The sequence below is a fragment of the Balaenoptera physalus genome, assembly GCF_965194825.1.
Source record: "Balaenoptera physalus genome assembly, chromosome: 21".
NCBI classification, from domain to species: Eukaryota; Metazoa; Chordata; class Mammalia; order Artiodactyla; family Balaenopteridae; genus Balaenoptera; species Balaenoptera physalus.
The window spans coordinates 44953756-44980137 of NC_138902.1; the positions used below are offsets into that span (position 1 = coordinate 44953756).

Here is a 26382-nt window from a genome sequence, read left to right on the forward strand (position 1 = left end):
TTATCTAGCAGACACTGCAAGGCAAAAGAAGGCTCGAACTGCCTTTCTTCTGGAACACTGTTCCCGAAGGCAACAGTTCAGAGCAAACCTCTATTAACTGGAACATTGATATCTACAGAGTTCTCTGGCCAGAAGATTCCACTACTCCTATAGCGATACGGGAAACTAACACGTAATTACTTACACTCCAGTCACCAGGAAGTCAAGCTCAGCAACATGGTCTATATGTGGAAGCCTGATATACCCACACCGGGGGGATCACCACCACATACACAACCCACCGGACTGTCAAAAGACGTGCTTCTTTCTTAGCAAGGATCCTCCCCGTTAACCTCCTCCCAATAAGGAAAAGAAAAAAAAATTTTTTTCACTAAAACTCAATGTAACAAAATGGGACAAAATATAAGATAGTACCAAAGTTAAATAAATTAGATGCACTGTAGTCTTCCCTTGGTATCCTGGGGGACTGGTTCCAGGACCCCCGTGGATACCCACATCCGCCGATGCTCAAGTACCTTAAATAAAATGGTGCAGTATTTGCATATAACCTACGAATATCCTCCTGTATAGTTTAAATCATCTCTAGATTACTTATAATACCTAATACAATGTAAACGCTATGTAAATAGCTGTACACAATAGAAACACTATGTACAGACAGACCTTGGAGATACTGCGGCTCGGTTCCAGACCACTGCAGTGAAGCAAGTATCACAATAAATCAAGTCACACACATTTTTTGGTTTCCAAGTGCATATAAAAGTTATGTTTACGGTAGTGTATTAAGTGTGTAACAGCATTATGTCTAAAAAATGCACATACCTTAATCAAAAAATACTTTATTGCTAAAAAATGCTAACCATCATCAGAACCTTCAGTGAGTCGTATAATCTTTTTGCAACAGTAACCTCAAAGATCACGGATCACCATAATAAACGTTAATAAAGAAAAAGTTTAAAATATTGTGAGAATTATCAAAATGTGACGCAGAGACACAAAGTGTGCAGACGCTGCTGAAAAAATGGCGCCGAGAGACCTGCTCCAAGAAGGGCTGCCACCGACCTCCAATACGTAAAACACGCAGTATCTGCCTGTGAGGCGCACGGCAAACCCGAGTTTTGCTTTTTGGAACTTTCTGGAATTTTTTTTCTGAACATTTTCGATGTGAGGTTGGTTGACTCCGCAGATGCAGAAATCCGTCAACACAGAGGGCTGACCGTACGGGGCGCTAGCCGCTAGACATATTTACGAATGTGACATAAACAACGACATACTTCTTGCTAAAGGGCTCACAACTCACTCACAGCAACAGAAAAATCTAACGTGTTTTCTGTCTTTCAATATCTTTACTGATTTCTTGCTTCTACCTTTTGTTTTTGTTTTATGCATTTTAGAGCAGAGGGCAGGGGGTTTGGAGGAGATAAGAGAGAAAAAATTTGAGGTGAGAAAAGGAGATTTAGAGAAAGAATACGGTAGGAAAGCAGCAGATAAGCCAGCACTGGAGACGGAGGGAGGAGGCCTGGGACCTGACAGGTGGCGGAGATGACCTGTCAGATGGCCACACCTGAGACAGGAGCAGGGCACGCTGGGGAGAGAGAGGGAAGAGAGTCTTCCCGGACATCTTCAATCTGGTCCACAGAGACGCATCGCCCTTCAGCCCTGGGGAAGGCACACGGCATCTGTGCCTCAAACTGCTCTCTGGGCGTTGAAACATACGCAGCGTGCTTCACGGACAACACAGAAATGACAAACGGAGTGTCAGGCACATAAGTATAACATAAACATGAACATACCTCGGTGTGGCGGATTTTAATAAGATTTTAATAATGTTGGCAAGGAGCCAAATTACAAATGCCCCAGAATATGGAATCCAAAACCTCAGAGACAAAATAAAAACTCATAAAGATGTAAGAGCACTTTAAAACGGTCATGATCTTTAGGATAAAGAAACCATTTTCTCAGCGAAGGTACTGAGCACATTGAATAAAAATGAAATGAGATTAAAGACAAGGTGCACTGCTACCCATTCCCCAAATCGAAGTGATTAGGAAGGTGAGATGCGTGTCAGTGAAGGCAGGGCGCCAGGAGCACAAGTGAGCTCCCATCACCAAGAGATGTGGACGGAACTGACATCTCCTCACATCCCTTTCACTTACAGGATAGGAGAGAGCAGCCCTGGAAATGAACCGTGCTGGCATGTGGGGCAGCCAGTGCGGGCCTCCGCCCCCGGGCAGGCTGTGGACCTGGGGGCAACGCAGGCGACGGGCTGCCTTCCCCGGGAACGACTCATTACTCAAGTAAACTCATGTAAGGGCTCCGCGTCACCCACAAAGCCAGAGTGAGAAGCACGAACAACAGAGGTCCCCGCGGCGCAGAGGCGCTCCGCGCACCGCCCTGTGGGGAGCAGGCCAGCAGAGCCGGAAAGAACGCCCGCTCGGTTGCACTCGTCATCTGCCAGGACGAAGGCGCACCCCGTCCAGGGCTTCCGGGTGGGCGGCTGGGCGGCTGGGGGCTCCCTCAGCTCTCGAAAGCAAACACTTAAATGCTGCGTCTTGCGGCTCCTTTCCTTTCCCCAAGGGCGTTACATGCGATGCTTCATTCGGCCCGATGTTCAGATCAGCGTGTCTGCTCATCCCGGTAGGAACACAGCCACAGTTATTTGTCCTCCCAGCACACGTGGCGCTGAAGAGCGGCTGTGAAACGCAGTGGACGACGCACGGCTGATGTTCTTCTGCGCAGCCGTGCGCGTCCCAGAGACCCGGGAGACGGGAGGGGAGGCGCCGCTCCAGCCCCGTGCGCACCCACAGCTCCTTTATTTTAAACCCTAAATCGATGGTTTCAACAGATGCAGATTCCACGTGACAGGGAGCGAGTCAGGAAGATGTGAGCTTTTACATTCTTTAGATGTCGACTTTTGCCGCCCGGCTATTAAAAAGTTATGTGTAACTTTAAGATGAAAGGCATTAGCAGCTTCTTAGAAGAGGATAATCCCAATCTTCTGGAGATTTAATGAGATGTAACTCACTGGAGCTTCTGGCTCGGTCTGCTGTTAATTGAATCAAAGTCAATGACAATCTGGCTGCACTTTGGTGTGAATTTCCTAAAGGTAAGAAACAAAACATATAAAGATATTATCTAGTGAGTAGTTAGAGCCATTTGTTTACTTTGGCTTAACCTACATTTTCTGCGGGGAGGAAAAAAATTTCCAGGTATTCGCTTGATATTTTGTCTGTAAAGGAGCCAATTACAGTGCACCATACCGAGAGAAACACGGACTGGAAAAGACTAAGACAAAAAAAGATGCATGGGGTGGCTTGGTTTGTGTGTTCGTCAGCTAGCTGAGTTCATGAATTATCGGGAAGTCAGAGGATTTCTAACAAGTTAGCTGCATGACATGACATCCAACGACGAGTTTCCCCACCAGATTTATCTTACTGTCTAGGAAATTTTTGCAGCCAACTTGGAATCGCTCTAAAGCAAAAAAAGAGTAAATTTTCTTTTGCTCTCAATAGAAAACAACCTGCTCTGGTGAGGAGTCATTTTTAAAATCATGTTCTATAAATGCAGAAGTAAAATAAACCCATGACATTTTTTACTCATTATGTACTTTCTCAAACAGGTAAAAAGAACATACATGGGGACTAAACATATTCTTTAAAAAAAATCAGTATACAGTAAATATCTAATTAATATTATGTAAATAATATGTGTCTCAGAAGGCACAATAGTGCAAGAGAGTCATTACATATAACCTATATCCCTAATGAGTAATCCAAAAGGTTAGGTATGTTACCAATTACAAGGACCCCAACTGCTGACACAAATACTGTAAAGGAACTTCTTCAAAAGTTTTCAGTCTAAAAGAAGTTTCTACCAGAAACCAAAGGTGGTTGAACTGACTTGCAAGTAACACGCACCTCCCAGTCTGTGCCTACCAAAGGTAAGCATATAAATCTCAATGACTTCAAATCTCAATTTAAACTATGACTGTAAAAAGAATTCCCAGTGTTCCAACCTGGCAGGTTATTTTCACCTTAAATATTTTATGCCAGAGTTGTTACATCTGCAAAATTTAAAAAGATTTAATGTTAATATTATAAAACTTGTGAATTTTAAAATTTCTCACTACCAGAATAATTAGTTCAAGCCCTGGAAAGCTACTAAAAGTAAAGTGTAATCATTACACAGATTGTCTTCAGATACTTCTGTCACTGCCCGTAAAAATCTACCCTTAGGATAATCTTTAGAGCCTTAGCCCATCATATTTAAAAAGATGCTTCCTATATCCAGACAAAACTCTAATCCAAAAAAGATACATGCACCCCTATATTCATAGCAGCACTATTCACAATAGCCAAGACATGGAAACAACCTAAATGTCCATCGACAGATGAATGGATAAGAAAGATGTTGTGTGTGTGTGTGTGTGTGTGTACACACACACACACACACACACACATATACACAATGGAATATTACTCAGCCACAAAAAAGAATGAAACAATGCCATTTGCAGCAACATGGATGCAACTAGAGATTATCAAACTAAGTGAAGTAAGTCAGAAAGAGAAAGACAAATACCATATGATATCACTTATATGTGGAACCTAGAATATGATACAAATGAACCTATCTATGAAACAGAAACAGACTCGTGGACACAGAGAACAGACTTGTGGTTGCCAAGGGGAAGGGGGTTAGGGGAGGGACGGAGAGGGAGGTTGGGGTCAGCAGATGTGAGCTTTTATATACAGAATGGATAAACAACAAGGTCCTACTGCAGAGCACAGGGAACTATATTCAGTATCCTCTGATAAACCATCATGGAAAAGAATGTATACATATATATAACTGAATCACTTTGCCATACAGCAGAAATTAGCACAACACTGTAAATCAACTATACTTCAATTAAGAAATAAACTTTAAATAAAATAAATAAAAAGATGCTTCCAAGTGTGGAGGTCAGGCATCACAAGTAGAAATTAAACATCAGACAAGGCCAAATGTGTTTTCTTCATCAGGCCTTCCTACTACCTTCTTCTCCACGTGCCGCCCACTCACCTGAAGGAAACCCCGGCCATTTCAAACGTGAGCCTCGCGGCTGTCGTCTCTTTGCTGTCGTGGTATTTATCAGACATGAAAATGACTTCTTTTATCCCTTAAAAGGCAACAGTGAAAGAAACCTCATCATGTGCACATAGAGATACAGCAACAGGCGTGCGGACAGAAGCCCTGGTGGAGTCAGATTCATCACCTTTCCTGAGGGTGCGAGCACACAACGTCCAGTGACTGAAATACGTATCTGCTGCTCTCAAATACAGCAGCACATGGATTCTATTTAATCTGCCCTCCAGCCTTTATGGATTTTTTTTTAATAAATGCAAAGTGAAAACATGTCAAATAGTCAAGCCTTGATCCGATTAACAAATTTTCTTTACTGCAGGCAACCAAATATTCTTTATTCACAAGGCAACGACTCCTAACTCAAGAGGCTCACGGGGGTGGTGGAGAATACTGGCAAAATCAGAGATGAGGACCACCGTGCTGCCAGGAATGGCTCTGCAGACCAGTCCAAGCCAGCTCGACAGAGGGCAGATCTGTTTCCTATCCCTGTCTCACCAGGAAGTTCTAACTTGAGGGCCAAGAATCTGGAGGGCACTTGACCAATCACCCTGGTCCTCCACGAGTCTCAGAAGGGACCACAGGAGGCTGCTCTTCCCACGCACCTGCCGCCGCCGCTGTGCCTAAGGATGGCGAGGAAAACTCGCGAAGGGTCGTGCGCCACCAGTGAGGGAGCCCACGAGATCCCTTAACTGAGACCCTTCATCCTGGTCCCGCCAGACCTCTTCTGCTCAGAGATCCACGGGCTCGTGATAAACAGCCCCGTTAAAGCACACCTCTGGCTAACATGGTAAGTCTTTAAATCTCAAGCCGAGAGCTTTATGGAGATAAAGTGTAGCTGAATCTTAGATGTGACAGTTTGAAAAAGGTGAAATATTCAGAACACAATGGTGCAGATTTATGGTAACCGTAATATACGAAAAACTTCAAGTTGTACCATTTGAGTCTTATGACATTCATATGCAAAAAGATGTTTAGGTCCTCATATATCTACCATATATTAGACACAGATTAAAATTTCATACAGAGACTCCCAGCTGACCTTGTTTCTGACAGAAGTTCATTTCTCTCCCTCCCCCCTAATCTATGCACAATATGTCAGAGAATAGTAAATTGACAGTAATTATATGCAACGCCTGTGTTGTTTTTTGGCAGCTCGCAGTTTAGGAAGTTGCAAACTAAATTAAAAACATGCTAAGAATCACAGAGGATGCAATTAGTCTTAGAATACCTGGCACCATTCAAAAACAAAACACAGGAAATATCTTGCAAAGTTGATAGTGCAGTTAATTTAGATCTAAACAATAGTGATTTAAGATCAAACACATCTGCGGTGAGCAGGCAGCAATGCAAATGTGACAAATGGGAACGGCCCGGTCCTACCTGCCTGGATGATGAGCTTAGCACATTCATTACACGGGAACAAGGCGACATACATGGTACAGCCTTTCACATCTGCTGAGTTTTTGTTCATAATGGCATTCAGCTCGGCGTGGCACACTGTGGGTTTGAAGGAAAAAGAAAGAAAACCTTAGATTGCAAGCTCATGAAGAATTCGCTAAGAGTGTTGAGGCATTCCGTTTGCCCCTATGAAATAACACAGGTAATAGACTCAATTTTTAAAGAAATGATTAGAGACGGAAAGTCCTGAGAAGTGCGGGCCGTGAGGTCTGACAGGTTGGCGATGAGCAGCGAAGCCGGGCACCGCAGCAGCCCTGGGTCTGTCGGCACCTCCAGCGGCCAGGAGGGGCCAAGGTCAACTGTCCTCACCCACCCCGAGCAGAGCAAGAGCTCACCGCTCCACGAGACCCTGGGGGTGGAACCACCAGCATGAAACGGCCCATTTGTGTGCTGATCCGCACATGCAGGGGTGTCCGCCAGGGCCGCCACGCGGGCAAGGGGCAATTTTAAGAGCAAGAGAATCCGGCAGTGAAGCTGAGCGTTTCTGTCCCCAGGGATCTGCTGCACCTCACGGTCCTCAGCCCACACACGCCGAAGAAAAATGCCATCGGATAACCAGTGCTTTGTCTTCCCTACGAAACACATCCACCCACTTAACGACCGTGGAAAGTCAAGTTCTTGCTAGACTGGTCAGTGATACAAGGTCACCCCAGACTTGCCTGAATTCAAGGCTGAGGAGGCTCCCTCCTCTCCCGTCCCGCACCTGCTGACGCCCACCCACCTTCCCAGGCTGCTAGGCTAGGTGTTCCCACCGCCTAATCCACAGGGCGCTCCTTCGAGGGAGCCAGCAGTACTCACCTCTCAGATCCACTCCAGAATCCCCTATCTGCTTTCTGAGGCTGCTGTACTGACTTCTAATATCACTACTTAGGTTTCTGGGTGCGTTCTCTAAAACTGTTCTCCTTGGGGTGGTGATTCGCAGACGTGTCTGCCTGGTGGAACCCCCCCAGGGAGGAAACTGCCATGTCTGTGCCCCCAGCTGGAGACTGTGATGGTCTGGGGTGTGGCCTGGGCTTTGGCATTTCTAAGAGATTCTCCCTCATGATTCTAAGCTGCAGACACGCTTAGAAAACACTGCCGTGTAGAACCCTCTCATATCTGCAGGGGACCTAGCACACTCTAGGCACACGAGTGCTAGATAAATGTTTACTGAATGAATTACCATCTGGCCCTGGTCCAAATCATACAAAGCTTCTAATTATAAACACGGGGGCCTTCGTAGGTCTCCCCCTCTCTCTCCACCTTATCAACCTCCTACCCCGATCACCTTCTTCCAGGAGCACTGAGGCTGTCAAACAAAGAATCCTGCCCACCACCCAGTTCTACAAGATCAAGTCATCAGCCACTGCAGCCGCTGACCTACCGTGCGCCCTGAAAGGAGCTCGGGACGAAGAACAGGAGGGCGCCCTCTGTGCTTTGGGAAAAGAGGCACAACAGGCCCTTAGTTAGATACACATTTCAGGAAAAATTAGGTGTCAATTCCAAGAAAATATTTTTATGAACCCAGATTCTTGCATCTTCCCCTACTTAGGAAAGCACTAAATTCATTAACTGCGATATCTCTTCCTTGTGACTAGTTATACTGTATGCTGACTGCACAAACCCCTTAGCCGAAATCCTATATATATGGACATCCCTCGCTACCTCTTCAGAGCTGTTTCTCAGAGGTCTCTGAGAGGCTGTCTCCTGGCTCTAGTCCTCAGTAAGACCCTGAATAAAACTCAACTCCCGGCTCTTACGTTCTGCGTTTTTCTTTTTGTCGACAAGACCTTAAAAGAAGAGTGGCCTAAACTCATGGCTCTTGTATATTTTAGCTCGGATGTACTCAGTCAATGAACTTTTACTGAGGGCCTGCTCTGGCTCAGACCCTGGTCCACCGTCCTCCCCAGGCCTCCCGTCTTCAGGGGACGTTGTAAGTGTCCCTGTGAGTCCTGCAGCAGCTCTGCAATCCTGCAGGCAGAGAGCTGAGCTGGGGCCTCTCAGGAGATGCTGGTGGTGCTCACCTTAGCCTATGAACACCACGATTTAGCTGTGTGTAGAAATGAACAGTCTCTGGCATTGTTAAGAAAATCTAAAGGGAAAAAAAAAGCCGTGCTTAATCAGGTCACAGCCCGTCAGAGAACAATCCTCGCTGGCTGCAGAGGGACCCGAGCCTGGCTCCTTGAGACCTTGTCCTGTCAACCCCGAGGGGTGGGGGGACCCTCAGGGCTGTCAGGGCACTGGCCTCGGAGGGGCCCCCTGGCCCCATTTCCTTCCCCGGTGACCAAGATGTTCCCAAGCTGGGATCAACACTGCTCAGTGTTAAAAACAATTAGATGTACTTGTTTCTTTTATTTCCCCCTTGAGGGCAGAGCCCAGGCTTCTAGGTTCTTTGTAACTCCCTCAGAGCCTAATGCTATGCCATGAACATATGGGTGTTAAATGTTTACTGAATGAATAAAGGAGGAAATTCAGATTCCAATTCTTGATGGCAACGTTGGGAAATACAGAAAGTCCTCTTAAATTCAAATATCAAAAATACGCTTTCCCACCTAATAACTATTTTTTAATGGTGCTGGTATTAATATTCAGAACTACAGTTTCTGAATCTGTTAGGAAACACTATGATATCGTCCTCTTATGAATCTCTAAAAGTTGTCACATTGACTACAACTATCTTCCTCTAATTCATCCGAGGCAGTTTGGGGCAAAATATAACATTATGTCTGGATTCATTAACGAAAACTATCAGATGAAACAGATTCTCTCCTGCAGCATCCGACACCCCTGTGTAAAGGGTGGTTTATAGAAATAATTCGCTGGACTATAAACAGACTTCCTTTCTCTTAACCACAAGATCACGGACGGAAAATACAAAGCTTCTTGGTAGAGAAACAAGAGGTCTACTGGGCATTTAGCATGGCTGAGTGCCAGGCACACGTGAGGCTCTGGAAAGGCAACAGGTCACGACCCACAATCCCACACGTTCAAAACCAGACAATGACGAGTGCGAAACTCAGGCGTCCCATCCACACCTCGCCGCCCTCGTTCAGCACTGCACACCCCCAGCTCCGGACGTGGCGAACACCCACCCCAGCCACCTGGCACCTGCTTCCCGAGCCTGCACCTGAGGGTCGAGGGGAGGAACCCCCGGCCCCTCCCACCTCGGGACCCCTGCGCCGTGGGTCCAGATCCTCAAGTCTGAAAGGCTGCGCGCTTCCGGCCTGGCTGACCTCTCGGCTCCGCGGCCTCCAGTCTCTGCGGCCCTGACCCTCGCTTCCCCTCCAGAACCGCCCCGTGTTTCTCTCTGGGGCTGATCCGCCCAGGCGGCACCAGGCAGACAGGCCTCGGGCCCCAGACTGTCCTGTGGGCAGACCAACGTGACTGACGACTGTCCGTTCGGCTTGTATAACGTGGGCCAGTCAGGGTGGAGGCTGGGGATTCATTCACCTGGTCTGGCATTTCCACTGGTCACTTAACAGGTAACCGCCCGGAGGGGTCCACTCCAGGCCACAAGGAGCGCCCAGCAGCCGGGCCTGCCTGTGATGGGCTTGCTCCGGGGCCAAGCATCCTTGCCTCGTATTCGCGTCCTCTCGGGCAAGTCTGGAAAGACAGCTTTGCGACAAGAGTCAGCCCGGGGTTCACGGCCAGGTCTTGCCACTGAAAGCTGTGCTCTTTGGTTTGCAGGAGTAACAGTGGCTCCAACTAACTAAATAAAGGCAGTTTTTACAATCCCAAGGGAATCCGGTTTTTAGCTTTTTCCCAATGTATCCAGTTCCCTTCCTTCATCCTCCAGAACAGCTGACCTTCTCCAAGACAGGCTGTCACAACAAAACATGAGGCTTCTCTCCTGTCGCCAAGGGCCAGGTCCCGCCCTCGGCAGCCCCTCACCCGACATCTCCGATAATGGGGGCTCCCGCTGTTCCATTTTTCTTCTCCTTTACACACATACACTTAGCCCCCATTCTGAAGAGGCTGCCTTTCCAGCATTTTGGGTCTCTTTTCTTCTTCCTTTCGAGATGAAACTGTCTTATCTACAACTGCTACTCTATTTTTAAAATAATCACCTCTTGGTGTTATGATGCATATAGAACCTCTAGTTTTCTGTAAAACAATGCTTTCTCAACCGTAGGTCGTGAGATCAGTTTAGTGAGTTATAAACAGCATTTTTTCCTCCTTTTTAAGGAAATAGGTGGAAAGAGAAGGGGAGAGATCAGAATGCATGCCACGTGGCAAGGTTAAGGAGGTTCCTGAAAACTGTTTCGGGTGTAAACTATGTTTGCTGCGTCGCCATGTAAAAAGCTTAAGAAATACCAGTCTGTGGAAACCTGCTGACCTCTGTAATGTGCTACTACATGTATACAACCAACTACTAAAAAAACAAAAACAAAAAACTAAGCCTTAATTTATAGCCTCTGCCGATCTTTGTGGTGGAAATACTCCTGCAGGGCTAATTCCAAGCCCCCAACACGTGGTGCGTAGCTGGGGAGAGATGTGATGTGTCGGATCTGCTCCGTGAGCTGACAGGAGGCCGTCCTCGCACCCCGCCGGGCGGCCTCGTAGTTACCTAAACCCAGTCCTTTTCTGGCTGCAATCTCTGGGTTCCCTGCTCTCCTGGCCCTTGATGCGTAACCACCCCACATCCCCTGCTCTAACCCTCTCAGCATCACCAGACCACATCTCTGTGGGTCCCTGTCCTGCTCTCACATTTCTGGGCATTTCCCAAGGTTCAACCCTGCTCTTTCGTTTTCCTCCCATAGTCCTGGACTTTAAGGATTCATCCATCCGTAGACTCTCAGAGAACAGATCTACTTGTAAAACCCTGAAATCTACATTTCTAACCCCAATTTTTCCCATCTTCTCTGCAGGCCTCTTCTTTGGGTGGGCTGAGTCTCCTCTGCAACTTTTCTCATTATGATAAAAACACTCTGTAGATATCTGATGGCACTAAATTAAAGAATACATTTATCTTTGTTGAGTGCTAGTGTTTTTATGATGTGGCTTAGGAAGAGCTGCAGCAAGAACTACAAATAGGCCTGAGTACAAAAACCCACCAAGGAGGGTGGCTCTGCTACTGATCTCGAGATAAGCCTAGTTGCTACATTCATAGCAGGAATCAGGACCAAGTCTTCCCAAGATACACAGTGTCTAGAAAGTATTCAAAAGACAGCTAAATTGTTACACACACACAAGAAGACAAATTTTCCATTTACCTAGAATTACTCATCTTTGGCTGAGCAATAAGCAAAAGAAATCTCCAAATACTACATGTATATCTGTTAAGCACAAAGAGTGACACAAGAACCTTCAACGATTCTCAACATTGTTCAAAAGGAAAAGAATCAAACCCTGAAAATATCAGATTAATGCGTATGAAGTTCTTGATTGCTAGAAGGAGAACCTCTGTTTCAGGTAACTATAAGACAATTCACATGCTTTGGTCTTTTTTTTTTTCTTTTATATTTCTAACTGTCAGAATTCAGAACTGCATTAACCTTGGCCCACTGAGAAGAGACTGCATAATTAGAAAACTGTATTTTTCAAATTCCCTCTTACTAGGGCTTGATTAATCCTTACTGTCTCATGTAGGCGTTTCTCTAGAAGTTTGACAAATTAACAGGATATATTCCATCCTTGGTTAGACTTAAGAGATTCAACATTTTATAGATTTAACTTTCATCTCGTTTCATGTAAGACTAATACAATATCTACTTTAGACAGTAGCATTGTTAAGGTTACTTAAATAGGTTTAAAAAAAAAAAAAGAAAAGAAACCTCAGAATAAGGCTAAACAATTGTTAACTGCTGCACAAATAATTTAATAGTGTGATTCTACCCCAAACTGATCGTCATGTGGCTACCAGGACATGATGGGAGGTACTGGGGCCTGATAAAATCTGGGGTCAGGAAAACTATGTTTCTATTCCAGTTAAAGAAACCCTCCAGGTTGTTTAAAATTCCTCGTTTTTAGTAGTACAGGATTTTTACTTGAAGAAAATGACTTCCTGGGGCCTGAGGGCTATTCCACCAAGGCTGACCTGGAAAGTGGGGCAGCCTGGTGAAGCAGCTGGGTTAGGGCAGGTGAAAGGTCCAGACACAGAGCACCTGCGGAACTTAGCCTGACCTGCCCTGCCTTCTGCCAACACTCTCCAGGCTGTACTGTACAAGCCTCGGCGTCCCTGGGGAACGCTCCCGTGCCCTTGACTGATGGCTGTGATGGTTCTCGGGGCCGGGCGGCCACCCGCGTTCTGAGCACGGACACTTCGGCTTGCTGCCAAGAGGGAGGGTCCAGACTCGAGAGCCAAGAAGAGTGCGCTCAGGGCCGTAAAAAGGTGGGACGCTCCACCCTGCAATTAATAACTGACACAAAACGGGGTACCCGAGTTCAAGGTTGACCTGTGCATTTAAAAAAATAACGCAACGTTAATTTTTACAAGATACTCCACTTCTGTTCTGATGACAAAGCTCTTGGTCATTACTTCTCGAAATCAGGGTCCAAGTGTTTTGACTTCTGGCGTCACACAGGGATCAGAGTGGCTGAATCGGACCCGTCTCTCTCGGAGCACGGGTACCCCCCGCTCTGGGTGCCCCTCAGGTGCCCGCCTGATGGAGGCTTCCACCGAGGGGCGGGACGTGCACCCACTCCTCTAACAGGTCCATTTAGGGAAGCGCTTCACTGCTTCAAGAGATGGGCTGGAATTTCAACTACTTATTTCTTAATTATTGAAAGATGTCCTGACAGGGCCTCATCTATCACCACCAGCATGCAAAGGACCCATCCTTCAAGTCAAGAGCTAAACAAGAGAGTAGCCTCCAGATTTAACCCTTCCCCAACCTCCCACCCCCAGCAGCCCACAAAGGTCGCAACGTGTTCGCCGTCACGGCTACCCCCAATCCGAAGCAAACACCGCCAGAATCTGGCCGCAAACAACGTCACTCCTCTGCCTCACCGCCGCTCCGCGAAGTTTCCATGTTGGTAAGGCAGTGACTGGACTCGCGATCGAGTTTTCAAAGGATCTGAGGTTACGGTGGGTAGGGGAGAGGGAGAACCGGCTCAGGAAGGGACAACTACATTACTTCTCCGAGACAAGCCCAACGGCACAGGCCTGGTGGGCCCCGCCCGCTCTTCTCAGCCTCTGCCCCAGAGCCCCCGCCATGGTCTTCCTCTCTGACAGCCTCTAATGCTCCAAAGCCTACTTCCCTCCCACGGCTTCTCACAGAGAGCTCTGCCCGTCCCCGTCCCCCCTTACCCCCACCAGAGGGGCATCCCTTGGCACCGGGCTGCAGCAGGGAGGGAAAGTGGTTTCCAACTGTAGACGCCTCCCAGATGCGTGTCGTTCTAAGTCTTGGTTGCAGGCAGAGCGCCTACAGGCCTGGGCGCTGGCACTGCAGGAGCTGGCGGGTCCCCCCTGCAGAGCCCATGCCCCGCCAGGCAGGAGACGCCCAAGCACGGACAAACCAGAGCCAGGGCTGCAGGCACTACAGAAGAAAGGCCACGGAAGGCGGGAAGTGTGGCAAAAACCCAGGAAACGAGGGCTTAAATGCACTGTTTGTAGGCAGAGGGGAGCTGAATCCGCAGGCAATACTGTTCCTGCAGAAAAATGTATCTGGATTACAGATGGCTTTCAGAACCAAGGGGGCTAAAACCTGGCACCTGCCTACACCAGGGCACCAGGGTTCAAGCTCAGCCTCACTCAACAATGAACAGGAATATGAGTACCTTCCCTTCCTAACTCTCAAGGTTACAATGCCGAGCACGGGAGGAAAACGCTTTGTGAAGCAGAGAGAATTCTGCCGGTGAAGCACTGTTGCCAAGTCAGAACTGCACGTGTTTGCTGAGAACAGCGGCGTCCAATCCAGCTGGGTCTTGCTGTGATGAAGACCTGGGGGAGCCGGGAGCGGGGTCCTCCTAAGCAGAGGCGACAGGTGACAGCACTTGGGCCTCACCTGGCCACACCGAACAGTGGGAACCCCTCTGCTAAGAACGGGACACGACTGCCCCGCCAGCCCCGCCCCCTGCACGGCTAGTGGCTTTTCTGTTCAGAAGGTAAAGCGACTGCGCCCCTAGCTTCTGGCATTGAGGGGCGCGTAGTTCCAGCGCAGAGGCGTCTATTATTACCGTCTAAGGTTGTAAGTGAACATAAAAACAGGGAGTAGTGCTAACGCAGAGGACCCCAGCCCTGCCCCTGGAAGGCGTCTGGGGGCTGCTCTATTACTACCCTGTGCCCAGAGAGGGGGTCTCTGCTGGGAGCAAACGGCAGCAGAAGGGCGTTCTGGCCAGATCTGGGATCCGAAGAGAGTGAGCTCCCTCAAAAGGCAGTCGGCATGGACATGTATACGCTACCAAACGTAAACTGCATAGCTAGTGGGAAGCAGCACACAGCACGGGGAGATCAGCTCGGTGCTCTGTGACCACCTAGAGGGGTGGGATAGGGAGAGTGGGAGGGAGACGCAAGAGGGAGGAGATATGGGGATATATGTATACACATAGCTGATTCACTTTGTTATACAGCAGAAACTAACACACCATTGTAAAGCAATTGCACTCCAATAAAGGTGTTAAAAAAAATAATAAAATAAAAATAATGTAAAAAAAAAAAAGGCAGTCGAATCCTCCAGGCTCTGCATGAAGCCCCAGGCTCAGCTGCCCTGGCCCAGGCCATTCCTGGAACAAGGCTTTGGGCTGGTCCAGAGACGCCCCAGAGCCCCGCTTCCTCCTGCATGGACCCCAGCCATCTCCTCAGACTCTGCCCCTGCCCCCAGCTGCTAGTTCTGTGAATGACCCTTTGCATCCGGTGAAGCCTCAGCCTCCTGGCCTACGCACCTGAAAGAAACAGACCGACTTCACTCTGTGTGACAGACTCTAGGTCCATCCAGCTCACTACAAACAACTCAACTTCGTTTCTTTTCATGGCTGAGTAATATTCCATTGTATATATGTGCCACATCTTCTTTATCCATCCATCTGTCTATGGACACTTAGGTTGCTTCCCTGTCCTGGCTATTGTAAATAGAGCTGCAATGAACATTGTGTACATGACTCTTTTTGAATGATGGTTTTCTCAGGGTATATGCCCAGGAGTGGGACTGCTGGGTCGTATGGTAGTTCTATACTCCAATAAAGATGTTAAAAAATTAAATTAAATTAAAAAAAATTAAAATTGTGATCTTTCACACACACACACACACACACACACAAGACCTGCCTCTGAGACCCGCCACCAAGACTAAAATCTGTGCCGAGCACAGCACAGAAGACGGACCTGGTAAAGGTGCCCCCGACCTCTCCTCCCGGGCTGCTCGGCTGGGCGGACAGGAGGACAGATGTTTTTCCTCCCTCCCTCCCCTGCCCTGGTCCCCATCCCCTGCCCCCTTCTCCTCCCCGCCTCTTGCTAAGGCCGCTGGCAGCAACTCAGGGCGCCCAGGGGATCCACTTAGCCCCAGTGGTAGTGCTTAGGGCTAGAGAGACTTCTGACTGTGGTGTTTCCATTACTGACAATAAAGCCCCCAGAAGTCTAATTGCTTTGCTTCCCTGTGTGCTAAGGACACACAGTCAGGTCAGGAGGACGAGGGAGTGGAGACAGCGCACTTCGTCGAGGGGTGAGCTGAGCCCGCCGCCCTTCCCACTGTCCGCGTGCGATACATACACTGTTTGACGTCTAACACGTACCGAGGAAGCACAGATAGGAGCAGAGCACTCACCACTGCTGGACAGCGTTGTGACGGAAAGACACGCTGTCCAGCCTCCAAGCTTCCCTCTCGGGTTAACAGCTTTCAAAGGTGAACCGGGACTGACCAGTGGGCGCTGGAACAGCAGTCAGGGCCTGTGTTCTAACTGATCCCAGCTCTGCAAGGCACACCCCGGGTGACACGCTGATCCCGATCTGGCGTGCAGAACACGGGGCTTACCGGATCTAACTCAGGACTCCCAGGAGAGACCACACTTGCGGCCCTGCCCTGCATTTCCAGGGCGGCCCCGGCTCCCTGCCCCACGCAGCCCCCTCTCGTCCTCCCCCTCCCCTTTCAGCCCATGACCGCCCGCATCCTCCGCTGAAATGCTGCAGCGGATCACGTCGCCACCTGGGACTCCATGACTGAAGGTCGCAGGTCGGCTGTCACCCGCCCCTCTGCCTGCACCTGATGTCCTCCCCTCACTGCTGATCTGTGAGCTTGGGGCCCGTCCCTCTCACACCCTCATCCGTCTCCCTCTCCTGGACCACTCCCAGCTGCACGCAAATGCGTGCTGTAACAACAGACAAACACACCCGGACCCTCCCCTCGGACAGACAACAGAAACCTCTACCTCGGCCCCCTCCCTCTGGCCGCCATCCCGTCACCCTACCGTTCCGCTCTCTTCCCAGACACCTCAAAACCGGACCTCTCTCCGCTCTGCCCATTTCCCCCCCTTCTGTCCTTCCTTCAGCTGGCTCCGGTTTGCCTTCCCACCCTCCCGCTCCACGGAGCCGCTCTCTGCAGTGTCAGCGTGACTTCCGACGTGCTCATCCCCACAGGCACCTTTCCACCTCCTGGGACCTCTCAGCAGCCTCGGACGCGGCCGGCCGCTCCCTCCTTCCGGAAGCACTGCTCCGTGCGCTCCCTGATGTCACTGCCCTTCTCTGCAGGCCCTTCCACTTCCACCAACCTCTGTCCGTGGTTCTCAGGGCTCTGGCCAGGGCCCGGCCTCTGCACCCTCTCCCTACGTCACCTCACCCACGCCCGTGATGCCACCCAAAGCTGGCATGCCACGCTGACATGGCTGTCCGCTCGCACACCCAACCTGCCGACCTCACACCCTCCCTGGGAGCTCTTACAGACACCTGCAACCTCAGAGGCCCAGATTTCCCTCGCTCCTCCCCCAAACCTAGGTGCTCGGACCAGAACTGTTTGGAAGGAGTGGCTCTCCCTCCCCAACCCCACGTCACCAGCCCTCGTGACGCTTCCTCCAATGCACCCCTATCCTCGCCTCCTCTCCACTGCCCTCTCGCCCGGCCTCCTGCAACTGCCCCCGGCTGTATCCCTGTTTCCACCTGCCCCCGAACAATCCACTTCCCACACACCCCAACATGAGCTTTTACATCCAAACTCCTGACCTTGCAGGCCCCCAGCCTTGCCGTGTTACTCCAGCCTTCACGTGCTAAGCTTGGGCCAAATTGTCTCCTTGGTGCACAATGAGCTAGAGCCTTCCTCCTCCAGGGCCTTCACCCAAGCACCTCTCTCTGTGGAATGCTCTTCTCATCCCCTAACACCCACTACCCCATCTTTACCTGATGGGGGCCCATCAAATCCTTCAGACCTCTGTGTGACAGTCACTTCCTCAGAAAGAAACATTCAATAACATCTGTTTATCCCACTCTTGTCTGCCTGCTCCACCATCAGTCTGCAAGCTCCTTGAACACAGAGAACATGTACATTATTTACTGCTGTAGAGCGCCTGGCACAGAACACGTAAAATAGACGCCCTGTAAGTATCTGCTGAGTGAATGAATGACTACAGGGGAACGTACTTGGAAAAATGTCATGTATTATAAAATATAGTTACAATTTTTAAAAAGGAAGCAAGATGCCTCAAGAACTCACCAACAGAAAACTCAAACTGATATGAGTAGATGACTCATTTGTATTTATTTCAATTTCTAACTCAAGTTAGAAGTTATAACTCACTCGCAGAAGGAAAAAGGACAATGAGGGATTCTGCTTCCCTTTTCCACCTAAACTCAAAATTAATGGCATTTTGAACAAAGTCTTTTAATTGTAGAATTTAAAAATTCATGCTCACTTATCATATTCAATATTTTAAATTTACTACGGCATCTATCATTTGAAAGCACAGAGATGAAATTTACACCTCCACGCACTGGCTACGACCTGCGCGTCAGACAGCATGAGCAGAGAGAAGACGGGCACATTCCAGCCACCTTGCTTTCACCAATATTCTCCACTTATCAAGGGATTTCCTGAAGCCAGGCCAGTACCCACGTTTCAATAAACATCACCACACGGACTGATTCACAAAAGGATTTCTCAAGTCCTTTCTGTTTGGTCTTAGAATAACCTCCTGTCTCCAAAGAGTTCTAAGTGTCTCTCCTCTCTGCATATATATTTTCTTCTATTTACGCACGGGGTCTTTTTCTTCATTGCTGTTCTCCAACCTTTTCGCATCCATGTTTGTGGGGCAACCTACATCTGTGTACCATCTCCATCAGTTTATATTCATCTCAGAACTGGAGCAGGTTTGAATCACTAGAAGGAGGGGGGGAATAAAGCCTGTTTCTCTCTATTAATTTGTCCACACGCACAGATGCATATTCCCTCTGTGTCACTGCCATCAACAGCTGTTTACTGCAGCTTTCACCCCAGGATGCTTCCCGAACACCCTTAAAATTCCTTAAGCAGAGAAACAGCGCCCTAATCAAATAAAATCAAAGCTATATTGTTTAATTTTTCCTGAGAACTCTAGAACTGGAGGAGTCCTCAGTGATCATTTATTTCATAAAGGTATTGAGAAGTGAACGTCAAGTCGTGTATCTGACAACCCCACAATCCCTGGGTTTATGTACATACACCACCCCTGGAGCCCGGGCTCTGGACGGTCAGTCTAGGATTCTCTCACTTGAACCTGATAATTGTCATTTTAAGCACCGTGGAGCTTTTCTTAGCCAACATGCATATTAAAGGTTTGTATAGTCCCACGCAAGTATAAAACAAAAGTCCTAAGAAGTAAAAGTAAGAAACAATATAAATAGTTGCAAAAATCTCTGGGAACCAGATTTTATTGCATATTTCTGGGAGCAAACTATATACATATATATATTCTACTTTAATACCAGTATTAACAAAGCTTATGAAAGATAGAGTCTTGATGAAAAAAACTCAAAATAAAACCTTAAGAATTCAGGCCAATTTCAGAAAAGATCAATCAAAACCAGCATAACTGACAGAACAGATCAACAGAATAAAGATTCCAAGGTTCAAGGAGTGTCAAGTGCTCCCTGGAACCACAGTGCATGGCAACCCTGAGTTTCTAAGCAAAGGCTTATCAAACATAGAGAATTAAAGAAGTTATATTTATCATTCAGATAATTAATGAGCTCACATACTTAATACAACCTAAAATAGGTTGAGTGTGGCCCTGACATTTTGTTGATGCTATTAATCTCTCAACAAACCTTTTATTTAGAGAGATTGTACAAACTTCAGCCCCCTTCCTGGTCATCAATTTGGAAATCACTAACCTTGAATGATTTTTAAGTTTTATTATAAATGTCCATGAAGTAAACTGACTTTTTATAGACAAAGACCAATATGTGTATTTTCATGGGTAGGTTTGATCCTATAGATAAGCATTTGAGCTTTTCCTACATCTGCTCTTCAGGACAGGTAGTTACGATACATTGTTACTATACATCCCTTGTAGACATTCATGGTGAAGCAGTAATCTCTAGCTCTTAGAAGATAATTAGCCCTGAATTTATAGATTAAAACGTATAGAGAAAAATCAAATAAATGAACAAAATCATGATTTATTCTTTTCTGAAGGCTGTTTATAAACACTTATACCTGAAAGTGAAATACACTTATGTTAAGCTGGTTAAATTTCAGGGGGCGCCTCATTCATAAGCCGTTGTGTTTCCCTGTTTGTCCAAAACACCACACGGTGAAACCCGAGTTTGCCCCTCTTTTCATAAAAACAATATACTTTATTTTTTTACTGTAAACTTGCTCCAAGGTTTTCCATCGATTACACTAGTTATTTTGTACAGAAGTCCCTAATTAGGCCCACTGTCAGGCCACAAGTGCTGGATGGCTAGGCAGGGGAAGGATGTTGGGTCGCCACCAGTGAAATTAGAATTCTGCAGGAAAAGAAACAGCAAGTCATCAAATCTATGGATCTGCCTAACTAAACCAGAGGGCATTCAGTTTCAACCGGCTGAGGGAACAAATTTGATCTTAATGACTAAGAAGCTCTTACAAGTTGTGAGGAAGTTGCAGTTTAAGAAGGATCAGCCTCCTAACTTCTTGATAAATTAGTTTCTCAAGACTAACCTTTTGGATGCCAAATAAATATATCACATGCATGGCAGTCAGGAAAAAGTCTTCAAAGGGGTAAGGTAAATGGCTAAGTAATCACTAAAATGACATCTGTGCATGCTTAACAATATGCTAAATCTGAAAAATAAAGATTACATTTAAATATAAAATTTAAAGAAGCACTGCCACACGCTGGCAAAACTGTTTCAAGCTGCCACGCTAAACTCTTGCCTTAATTAATTTCCAGCATTTTCCTTCCCAGCATTATACTTTTTTTTTTTTTTTGACCACGCTGCGCAGCATGTGGGATCTCTTAGTCCCCCGACCAGGGATTGAACCCGCATCCCCTGCAGTGGAAGCCCAGATTCTTAACCAGTGAGAGTTTTCCTGCATAAATATGAACTGACTCTGGAAAAAGTCCCATGTCTCCACGTCTGCCCGGTGCATCAGAGTGCAGGGCTACCCCCCATCTTGGGACATCACGACTATGGTCCCTTTCACGAGTGCGATGCAACAGCCAAAGCAATCCTGGCTTCTTGATTGATTGGGATGGAAGAGGAGGCCAAGCAAAGAGGCCTGCTTCTCCACAAATCCCTTCCCCAATGGGAACCAGCATGGCAGGAGAATGCATTCAAGTCTGATGGGCGTGGGAGCTCTGTTAAAAACATGAAGTTGAACAATGGCTCCCGAGGAAGAAAGAAGCGGATTCTACGCCAGCACTCTGGTCTGTGAGCCATGTCATCAAAATTGGTTATGAAAACCTGAGGAAAGAGTGATCTCTGAGTTACCACAAGTATTTCGCCTCCACTGTATAAAATTGGTATTTTGATTAAATGTGCTTCACTCTGATGAACCCCACGAAGAGAAAGGAGCAGAAAGTGTCAGCTGAACGCTTCACTCGGGGTTACCAGCCACCCCGCATAGAAATTAAAGTCTTCCCAAGCTTTTCTACAGGGTGAATTAGATATATCTGCTCCTTTCCAGTTCTTTTTCATTGTCATTCATGTGAAAAGGTGTCACTGTAATAACGCTGACTTCTTCCTGCCATTTACTGTTACTGACATCATACTATCTTTTGGATTTCTCAGGAAAAAGATGAGATAAAAGGCAGTTTCCTTGGCAGGGGGAATTTTCATTTTCCATATTAATACCACATTATAATCAAATCGTTTCAATGAAGTTTTGATCCTAAGCCTGGAAGAACAAAAACACCCTTTAAAAATGCCTCTCTAGAGACACAGCCCAGAAAAAACACCATCTTCCTACTCTGTTACACATATTCTGTGTTTACCTCCCCTTCCACAGAGTGTCAATCAAGACTAATGACTTCCAAACTTACAGAATTAATAAGGAGAATTAAACTATATACGTTAACCAGTAAACTTAAACTTACACAATTCCCAAGCTCCCCTTGGGAGAAATGTGAAGGGAAGCCAGGTGCCAATGGCTTCCTGCTTCACCCTAGGTGCAGGCCACCACCACCTGAGCTCTCGACCTCCGGGGGGTCATTTCATCGAAACCTCTGTTTGCTCAAGTGCATAGCGAGAAGAAGAAAATGGGTGGCCCACTGTGCTGCCATCTACCTGCTTCAGAAAAGCCGAATTCCCGTGCCCCCCCCCCCCAAGGAAGCACAGAGCACTGGCTTTGGCATTAGAAGATGTCACCCTGCCTGTGTGGCACTGTATTAGTTACTTAACGTTTCTGGGCCTTCAGGTTCCCATCCATGAATGAACGGGTAGCTTAGACCCCGTGGGCACAAACCCCAAGGTACCACTGAGGTTCTGCCAGGGCTACAGGGATGGTCCACAGACCGGCAAACACACGTCTAGCACTTACATACACTTCTTTTCCAAACATCAGTAGAGTTCAGATTAATGCAAAGTGTTACTGACATCAAATAGCTTTTTGTCATCATGGATCTTCTTACTCAAAAGATACTAATAAAAGGTATGATCTCACTTTTGTGTGGAATCTGAAAAACAAAAACAAGCTCACAGATACACAGAGCAGATGGGTGGTTGCCAGAGGGGGGAGGTGGGTGGGAGAAATGGGTAGAGGGGTCAAAGGTACAAACTTCCAGTTGTAAAATGAATAAGTCCTGTGATGTTCAGCATGGTGACTGTACTTAATAATAATACAGTACTGCACACTTGAAAGTTGCTAAGAGAGTAGGTCTTGCAAATCTTCATCATAAGAAAAAAATTTTGTAAACATATCAAATATTGATACATATGAATCATCATGTCCTACACCTGTAATTAGTGTAACTTTGTATGTCAATCATACCTCAGTTTTTAAAAAAGATACTACTAGTTTAATTGGCATCATATAGGGGTCTTGGAAGTCTTTTTTGACACTTAAAAGAGGGTCCCCATATATTCAGAAGAATGAGGAAGCCGGTGGTCTGGAATCGCGATAACCTCTAAAGCTTCTCTGCAGGGATGGACGCAGAGCCACACCTGAGACCACCCGGCCACCGCTAAGTCAGTGAGGAAGGAAAGGGTTACGCCCACACAAGTCCAGACAGTATCACTTATTTGTTTACATTAATTTTCTTTAAGTCTTAAAACAGCAAAAAAGAATTTGCATTTTAGTCAATTAGCACCAAGCATTTCTATTACATCCAAGGCTACCTAAACATTTACTTCTCTGTGACCCAAAATCCCTTCAAAACACAAGACCGAGTGGATAGTTTACAGCCAGTTATACTTATTCAGACTTAAAGCCCATCTTTACATGTATTATGATGGTAGTGATACGAAATGCCTTTTAAAAACCATTTAATACGTTCTCCGACTTTTACGGTACATCAAATTATAAGCTTACTCTCGTGAAAGAAAACTGTCTACATTCTAACACGGCTATGTGTAAAATGAATAATTGATAAGTAAGGGGCAAAGAGCTTTGAAAACCTAGAGGTATCACATGGATAGTAAAAAATAATGCACACAGACAACCAGTGCCCTGAAACTCCGCAACCATTCAATAGAAAACAATCAGTGGAGCTGGACAAATGCCTGTGTGGGGTTTTTTTTTTTTTTAATTCCTTCTGGAAAGGAGCTCTGAAAGGTACTCTCCAACTTGGACAAAAGGCAAGTGTCTCAGAACAAACACAATTAGCTACTGGAGAGGTTCTGGAAGCGGGGAGTCGGGGGATGGTAAACGTGCTGCAAAGCCTTGGGCTTCTAGGTCACTGCCAGAAATGTGCCTGGGGCTCATGGTGATTGAGGGAGGCACAGGCCCCACGGGAGAGCCGCCCGGTAACCAGTGAGGACAGCTCCACGCCCTGCGGACCTTTGGCATCGTTTTGCAACCAGCCGCAGCGCCGCAGACCGACACCTTCCAGGAATTCCTCTACAGGCAAGTTCAGCACCAGGACCCAGAGCCCACCGCCCTGACTCAGCGAGTAAGGGCTGGGGTCCTTACACACCTCACTGTGGACCCTGAATTCATCAACCCTTTCATTTTTATATGGGACCTTGAACTGTCCGGTGAAAAATCGCCTTTGCGTGTGCCTACAAGTAACGAATCATTTCCCTTCTTTCTCGTCACTGAAAGCTACAGAATCAAAAGCACGATGACCACAAGTTTCTAAAATACGCTGGCACATCTTCCCCGCGCTCCACTCAGCTATAGAGCTGAGGCTGAGAAGGCAGTTCTACCCTCTTTTCCCGGGATCCAACTCTTCCTCCTCTGACAAGGGGGCGAGTTAAATGGACTAGCCCGACTATGAAACCCCCGGAATCGCTAAACTGCTTTATCCCCTGAGAACCCCGAGTGCTTAGTAGGTCTCCCCAGTCTCATTCCTCAATTCCTTCTCCACCTCCAGGCACGGTTTTTTCTTTCTCTTTCAAAAACGAAGCAGTTGCCCTGAAGCAGCTTAGAAAGAAATTTATGGGGCGTATTTAACATGATTAAGGTCCAGGAACATTAGTAAAAATATATAAATTAGGCTACATGTAGACTTGGAGTTCGTGAGAAAAACTCCAGAGGAAAACCTAGCAGGGAAGAGCCAATGAAACAGAAAGGGTTCACACGACACTTGACCCTTATTTCCTGAAGGCACAGCTTTCCCATCCGGATGGCCTGTGTCTACGTTACTTCCAATAGAGGCAGTCTGTTCATTTCCAGAGATAAAGTCAGGTCCAAACGTTAAGAAAATTCAGCAACCAGCATATGCAGCCCAACGCGCCTCTTTACAGCATTAGTTGCATATTCTCCAGGGAGTTAAAGGAAAAGTGAGGCTTGGCTGGTCACTCCCAGATAATCTCTGATAATCTCTGAAGTGAGTCCCCACTGGGGCTCAGATAGGCAACAGATTATAACAAGCACCCTCCCCTAATTTAAAGGTGAAAAGCAGAGTTGGCCAGGCCAAAGGTCTCGGGTTCCAGGCATCCGGCTCGCGGTCCGGCCAGCGGCCACTCTGGGATTGCGGCGCCCTGGGGAACAGGGGCAGGCGACTGCATCGTCCCCCTCCTGGTGTCCAGCTCACAGCTTGCGTCCTGCTTCCCAGAGATGAGCTTGAGCCACATTTCCTCAGTAGATGGAAATGCACGCTGCTCCTCATCAGAGCAAAGCCCTGGCCAGCACTTGGTTAGCTGGCCCCGCTCCCAAGTAGCCAAGAAACAAATGGCAGGGCCACCTCCCCCAGGGGCTGTGGCACGCTGCAGAGAAGCCCGCCACCAGCGAAACACGCCGGGCCCGCGACAGAGCCCTGGCCCCAGGGCCAGGCTGTGTGACCACTACCACGCCTCCACTTCTTGGCTCTCTTTGGCACTTAAGGGAGGGAGGCGGGAAATTGGGGCAGTTCAACAGGATTTTTTTTCTTTCCGGCTGTCGGTAACTGAAAAGGAAGATGGTGCTTTCCGACCCTCTACCGTATTTCAGCACTCACCGAGGCTGTGAACAAGCAGAAAGGAGCACACAGCGTGCCCTGCCGTACGGGTATTTGGTATCCAGCATGCTCTCCGCTGCCCTCCTCCAAGGCAGGAGGTCTTCACTACAGCCATCTGGCATTCCACTGCACCCAACGCCCACAATCTTGTTTTCTGCATTCACGATGCAGGCTCCGACCTACAGGAAAACATGCCCAAAGGCTCGGTGACTTTGGGTGGCTGGTCTGCCACTGGAGAGGCAATAAATGAGACCAGAGGCCCACAGAGCTCCAAGATGGGCACGCAGCTTCTGGAGGGGCTAAGAGCTCTGTCTCCTTGGGGTACGAGAGACAGTGAACGATGGCATGTGACAATTTACTCTCTCAAAGGAAGAGGTAAGCAGGCAGGAATGCAGCACAAAAGACAGCAGATTTACTCTGCTTTTTGTAAGTTGGCAGGTGTCCACTGACCCTCTTCCTCTTGTAATTTGCTCACTTGTAGGCACCTCCGTGTCTGTGAGTGTCCAAACATTCTCCTGTAAAACTCACTTACCTGGGAATTTGGATCTTTGCTCCTCTGTGCCGATAAGAAGGCCACTGCCATGAAATACTCAGGCCATTCCAAATAGTCGTCACGTTTTTTACAGGGAAATTCGCTCATGCTGGGTCTAGAAGAAAAACACAACAAAACAGCAGTGGACAAACACATTTTGGTCAATCTGCTTTCCAGTTCAACCCAAGCACACTTCAACTTTGGATCTCCAAACTCAGAAAATTTCAATTTACATTTATCAATCAGAAATCACAGCACATGAACCCCAGACGGTCTCTGGTCTTCAGAAGAAAAAAAAAATAAATAAGAAATTAAGTTATTATTTCAGAAGTTTGGATTCGGCTTGTATGGATGTGCATTCCCAG

The 26382-nt window shown here is 47.4% G+C and overlaps 1 protein-coding gene and 2 long non-coding RNA genes across 3 annotated transcripts in view; all 3 read right to left on the bottom strand.

Moving 5' to 3' along the window:
- LOC309651415 overlaps window positions 1–26382 on the bottom strand; it is a 375253-nt gene that overhangs the window by 254493 nt on the left and 94378 nt on the right. The window lies entirely within an intron of this gene.
- Window positions 1801–26150, bottom strand: DCTD (dCMP deaminase). The gene is made up of 5 exons (XM_082444148.1): window positions 26018–26150; window positions 25517–25664; window positions 6508–6624; window positions 5065–5161; window positions 1801–3100 (listed from the first exon to the last, which is right to left on the bottom strand). Exons 1-5 carry the CDS (start codon window positions 26123–26125, stop codon window positions 3022–3024), a joined length of 549 nt encoding a protein of 182 aa, XP_082300274.1. The 5' UTR covers window positions 26126–26150; the 3' UTR covers window positions 1801–3021.
- LOC309651423 lies at window positions 20787–25485 on the bottom strand. Its single transcript, XR_014258118.1, has 2 exons — window positions 22432–25485; window positions 20787–21785 (listed from the first exon to the last, which is right to left on the bottom strand). It is a non-coding gene; the product is annotated as an uncharacterized lncRNA (long non-coding RNA).